The sequence below is a fragment of the Silurus aristotelis genome (genome assembly GCF_946808225.1).
Source record: "Silurus aristotelis genome assembly, chromosome: 9".
Classification (NCBI taxonomy): domain Eukaryota; kingdom Metazoa; phylum Chordata; class Actinopteri; order Siluriformes; family Siluridae; genus Silurus; species Silurus aristotelis.
Genome location: NC_139582.1, coordinates 6,206,873 through 6,212,872, shown reverse-complemented (window position 1 = coordinate 6,212,872; position 6,000 = coordinate 6,206,873). Strand labels below are relative to the sequence as shown.

General features: G+C 39.9%; 1 protein-coding gene across 50 annotated transcripts in view; it reads right to left on the bottom strand.

Moving 5' to 3' along the window:
- madd (MAP-kinase activating death domain) overlaps positions 1–6,000 on the bottom strand; it is a 64,027-nt gene that overhangs the window by 9,472 nt on the left and 48,555 nt on the right. For 40 of the 50 annotated variants that reach the window (XM_083549817.1, XM_083549839.1, XM_083549832.1 and 37 more), the window contains 9 exons: positions 5,069–5,227; positions 4,634–4,754; positions 4,213–4,275; positions 2,257–2,377; positions 2,031–2,136; positions 1,831–1,941; positions 730–837; positions 488–652; positions 283–355 (listed from right to left, as the gene is read on the bottom strand). In XM_083549817.1, coding sequence (XP_083405943.1) covers positions 283–355; positions 488–652; positions 730–837; positions 1,831–1,941; positions 2,031–2,136; positions 2,257–2,377; positions 4,213–4,275; positions 4,634–4,754; positions 5,069–5,227 — 1,027 coding nt within the window. The remainder of the gene's footprint in view (positions 1–282; positions 356–487; positions 653–729; positions 838–1,830; positions 1,942–2,030; positions 2,137–2,256; positions 2,378–4,212; positions 4,276–4,633; positions 4,755–5,068; positions 5,228–6,000) is intronic. The other 10 variants (XM_083549843.1, XM_083549840.1, XM_083549802.1 and 7 more) reach the window with 1 other exon arrangement.

Sequence of the window (6,000 nt, the reverse complement as noted above, 5' to 3'; positions counted from 1 at the left end):
AGTTGCTCCTTTGAGTAATTAACTTTTCATCTGGTTACTGACTTTGGTGGATGGCTTGCTCATGGTCATGGTTTTGCCATATTGATTCCATGCTTTAATAATATTTGATGCTAAAGCTAATGTACAATGCTACTGAATCCAAAAGGTAATCCGTACAGCAGAGATGAAGAATGTGGCTTGGTGCCAAAGAGTAATAATTTAAGCCTACAATTATTTGGTATTAGAAATAAATAAATTAATAGACGACCTATAAAATTGTCCCTTTAATCAAACACATCATACCTGGTTTAATGCTTTGCTGTCTTGCGGCTGCACGCTCCATGCTGTCTTTCACGCAGTAGTATAGTTCCCGACACTAAGACACACATACACAGATAAAACCGTAAATACACACTGGCACACACAACATCTCCAGCTTTCAATGAGAGCTGGAACTGTCAAGTTAAATGTATTCATTGACATGTGCAGCAAGTGCGTGTTTTCTGACCTTCTTCGTGTAGAACTTGTTAAGCTGGGTCTCCAGTCCGTTCCTCCGCCACAGACAGAGCACTTTGGTCTTGGGACAGTAGGTCATATTGATCAGCTTCTCGTACCACCATCGCTCATACACCGTCCCAATGTTACTGCGTAATACGATGCAGTCATCGCACACCTGCTCACACACAAACGAAGTTAGAACACTCGCTTATATTCTGTTAGCTGAGACCTTATGTGGACTTTCCTACATACCTCCATAAAGAAAATGTCCCCTGTGGTATCAGTCCCAGCATGCACCACAAAAGTCTGCTTCTTTATATGGCGGCTTCCGCTCGGCCGTATGGGAAGTTCCCTTCCATTCTAGAAAGACACAATATAACTAACGATCTCTCATTTAACCTTGACAACCTGATTAATATAATATGCCGTGGATTGTTCCATTTCACCTTCCTGGGCTCATAACCCAGGAATGAAAAGAGACCTCAATATCAGACAGCAGAAACATTACTAATGAAATAGTGTGTTCATTGTACAAAGTATGATTTCGTATGCAATGAAATATTTAAATACCTCTTGCATGAGGATGGCAAATAAATCTGAATGGGATATGAGTTCAGGAGTGTTCCCATGGTGCCATGATCACGTTATTGCACCATGAATTTATTTATTATTAAATCTTAGCATTATGACATACATATGCCTTAAAATAAAGTTCACACACTCAAAGCAACCACAAGCAAACAATCAGGTCATTAATGCAAGTTAACAATCAAAACAATCAGGGTACCTTTTATTACTACACTTTTTTCTCTCTCTATTTTAGAACTTTTGCTTTTATTGCTTTAGATCTTAATAATTCAATAAATCTGAAACCCACTGCATTATTCTAACACTACTCTGTTTATTTTTCATTTTAATTTGTTTCTCTCTCTTTTTTTTTTCCTTTCTCCTCTCAACACCACGCCAGCTTCTATGTTCAGGCCGAAACCAGTTACAGCTATACAAATATAAAACAAAAAAAAAAGATGTTTTGGATTCCCTTGTCCAGCTAAATATGTTAAATGGACAGTTCATTTTGACAGGATGGACATTTTTAGGAACATTTCCAGTGATTAACAAAGTGTGTGTTAGTGTGTAAATAACTTGATCCCAGCGACTGTTAAAATAAAAAATGTTTCTTTTTAACGGGTTTCCAAAAATATATTAATAAGGCCAAATAATACAACCCACAGAAACTACATTATTAAAATATAAAGTATGTGCAATATACAGTATAAAGCAATAGTGAGGAAAAAAACCGGTAACTGACTGTGAAAGAAGAAAGAGATGCAGTTGGACTAGATTTGTTCTTACCATGTGTGTCAGACGGTCCAAGATCTCATTGATCTCTTGGCTGTACGTCAACCCGATGTGAGACTTTCCCATCAAACGGCGAACCTTCTTCCGGATGTCATTCTTACTCACCTAAACATGATTGCAAATTCCACAAAACGTTATGATCTAAAGCCTTCATGAGCGAAAGTGCGTGTCTTCGAGTGTTCAACAATGTGCACCTTCATCATTAGCATGTACGCGATCATGTTGTGCAACAGATTGGCCAGCAGTCTGTCCTCATCATCCTCCAGTCTCTTACGATCATGTTCACCCAGTGACAGGTACCTGAGTAGAGACACAAATAAATGAACACACAAATACATTAACCCAAGACCCCCCTGATTGCATTCCTCTGCCATTTCCTGATGTTTATTTCTGTTACATTTACCACTCCCTCACACACACCTGTCAATCATCTCCTGTGGTCCCTGGTCCATACCCATTCCCTCTCTTTCAAGCATTACGGCATCCAGATAGGCGTCCTCCCAAAACTGCATCTGATCCCAGAGAGTCGAGCGCTCTTTACCTATATTCACACACACGCAACTATACTGAGATAATTAACACTTAACATGAGCGAAGTGTCAAATCGAAACAGTTCTCCCAAATGCCACCATGGCATCATGTTGGCATTTATTAGTTTATTAACAACAAAGCGACACGTTTTACAAAGACTGTAGGTGCTATTTCACACTCATAATCATCAACTCTTCATCACCCACTCAATTTATAAACAATAGTTTTCAAACGTTATACATTTCTTTTACAACACACACAGTTCTGTACAAATTAAATACATCAAGCAGGATTTCACACACAAGAATGAGGGCGATTTCGCATTCCATCTACTGTACTTGCACATTGCATAAGGCTGCGATATAAGACTTATATTTAGCATTAATAAATTTAGCAACACTCTCGAGTCCAAGTTGGCTGCAAAGCCCGGAGGAGGAAGCACTGCTATCGGCAAGTTATTTCCAGTGCTGCAAACAGAGATGCTTTCAATAATCATCACAATTGCAATAATGCCACTGGCTAGTTGTTAGGAAAATGTTGTATATAAATATGTGTATTTATAGTTCTCACAGAGCTGGGGAGGTGTTATCATTAAACAGGGCTAAGGCTCCTTATATTATATGCATATTGTGTATACACACCAGGGTTGATAAAAAAATAAATAAATAAAAAAAATAAAAAAATAAAAATTTAAAAGGGTTTTGGCAGGTTTCTGTAGTAGATTTTTTTTTCTCTCTCCCTTCATTCCATTTCTTTCATAAATGTAAATTTATCAGTTTTAATTTTGTGTTACAATCAGAGAAAGATTTGGCGCAATAAGAGAAAGCTGATCGACTGTTGCATGTTGGTCTCATTTGTAGCAAAATTACAGCGAATTACATTTGGACTAGCGGACGAACGAACGACACCACCACAAAAACGAACAAACCAAAACACTCTAAAGTGTCACGAGAACATGATTAAGACCTAGAACAACGAATTTAAGACTTAAGGTTTAAGATTTTGATTTTTAAATGTTAGACTTAAGGTCCCCTGGTGGTCTAGTGGTTAAGATGCAGCGCTCCCACCGCTGCGACCCGGGTTCGATTCCCGGTCAGGGAACCATCCCCAGCCACTCTTAGTGCCGGTCCCAAGCCCGGATAAATTGGGGAGGGTTGCGTTAGGAAGGGCATCCAGCGTAAAACATGTGCCAAATCAAACGTGCGGAGGATCCGCTGTGGCGACCCCTAACGGGAGAAGCCGAAAAGAAAGTTTAGACTTAAGAACCAATAAAAACCAATTTTTTTTTCCTATGTAGGTCGATTTCTTATCGCTAATTTGTTTCTCGAGCGCGTTCTCTCTCTGCTGCTACGCGAATATGACGAATCACAACACTATGGAGACCGAGGCGTGTCCTGAGCGTCACACAGAATACAGATTAACATGGCAAAGGTAGAGCTGTACCTTCCTGGAGACAGAAAAGGAAAAGAATGTCTGGTTTAATTTAATCTTTTTTTTGCACTGCAAAGGCCTGTTTGTGAAAGGGCCATGTGGTCAGAAGTATCTAGATCATATTGACTTGCATAGCAATTATATATTTCCATTGCACTGAATCACATTGTGTTGAATCAAACGGAAATCGGATTTCCGATGAACTGTATCGGTAGCTGTTTCGTATGTATCTTTAATGTATCGTTGGCTATGCATCGAGATGCAAGTAATGGAGATGCACATCCCTAATACACAGACATGCACACAAACAGGAAACATCCAGTACATGCTTTATATACTGTACATCCCATGCACAGACACACCCACAACTTCATACATACATATCCCAGGTCATTATTCAAAGTTAGACCCTACTCAGAGAGAAGGTTTCCATGGCAGCATCCTCCAGCTGATCCCACATTGAGCTCTTATCCCTCCCTATGCCGCATTAAAAGAAACAGAAGAATGGGGAAGAGAAGAAGGTGCAAGAGAACAGGGCAGCATAGCAAAGTTAGTGCATCAGTGTGTTAGTAACACTTCATACAGTGGTACAAGATGCAAAAAAGTAATCCATGCACCGTACGTACACAGCAAAGATGGAGAATGTTGCAGTGGCAAAAAGAATATTGCACAAGTTGGGCTTTTTCAAATGGTTACATAATTAAAAAAAAAATTTGATCAGAAAGCTTTTATGTGAAGTAAATACAGTTCTAAAAGAGGTGGAGAGAATGTGTATGAAGTAAAGTTTGGCAATGAAAAAAATTAATGTAATGAAATAAAAGATGAGAAGTCCTACCCAGAAGTCCTTCACACAGGTAGATTCTCATGCTGAGATCTTCAGGAGGTGGGGTAGGAGCTCCCTTAGCCACACCCACAACCGGTTCCTTCACACCTGGCTTCAGTTTGTGTGTCTTTCCCTGAGTAAGTTACACAGTTATATTAAATGTATTATATTATAATAAAGTATTATATATTATTAAAACTTACATAAACTGAATTTAAAAGTAAATGGTAGAGATGATAGTTTCAACCTGGATTCAGAAGCAGGTTTTTTTTGGTCTTGTAAAGCCACTTTTTCAGTTTGATTGATTTTTTTTTTTTTTTTTTTTTTTTTTTTTTTACTTAATCTTTAAACACCTGACCCAATTCAGGAAGAACAAAATAATCAGGTAATCATAATCTATATCAGAGATCATGTAATACTTTTGTGGGTTAAAGCACAGACACTCACAAACATAGAGCTGGTGGCAGGATTGGTCTCGATCTCGCTGTCTGAGAGAGTAGAGCGAGACAGCGCGTGGTGAGGAGAGGGACGCCCGCCGAGTCCGTCTCCCGCTGTGCTGCTCAGGTCACTGTCAGCCCCCAGAGTCTCACCTGAACTGTTACTCACCTGTAGGTCAGAAGATAAAGTTCACGAGCAGAACGCAAACGTGGTGGACACGAGAGCAGCTTTAGAAGCGGTCTGATTTTTACATTCGATTTTATGGATGTTCAAAGGATAGATTTAAGGAATTGATGAATGAATATAGTCCATGTGCATATACACTGACCAGGCATATCATTATGACCACCTGCCTAATATTGTATTGTTCCCCCTTTTGCTGTCAATACAGTCCTGATCCTTTAAACATTAACAGCAATAACTTCTTCAGCATTTGGAGCTACAGGAGCTCGTCTGTTGGATCGGATCACATGGACCAGCTTTCGCTCCCCCCATGCATCAATGAACCTTGACCCTCTCGCAGGTTCACCACTGTTCCTTCCTTGCAACCCTTTTAATAGACACTGACCACTGCAGACCAGGAACAGCCCACAAGAGCTGCAGTCTTGGAGATGCTCTGACCTAGTCGTCTAGATGTCACAATTTCGCCCTTGTCAAACTCGCCTAGAGCCTTACACCTGCCAATTTTTCCTGCTTCTAACACATCAACTCTGAGGACAAAATGTTCACTCGATGACTAATGTATCCCACCCACCAACAGGTGCCAAGATGAAGAGATAATCGGTGTTAATGCAACGCTCATAATGCTAGAAAGTCATAATGTTATGCCTGGTCGGTGTATGACCTCTGGAATGAGTCTATACACAGGCAGATACTGTATGAGACATAGGCTAGGCACGGCACAACAAGTAAATGCCTAGCCTTTAGCATCAGCATTTAGA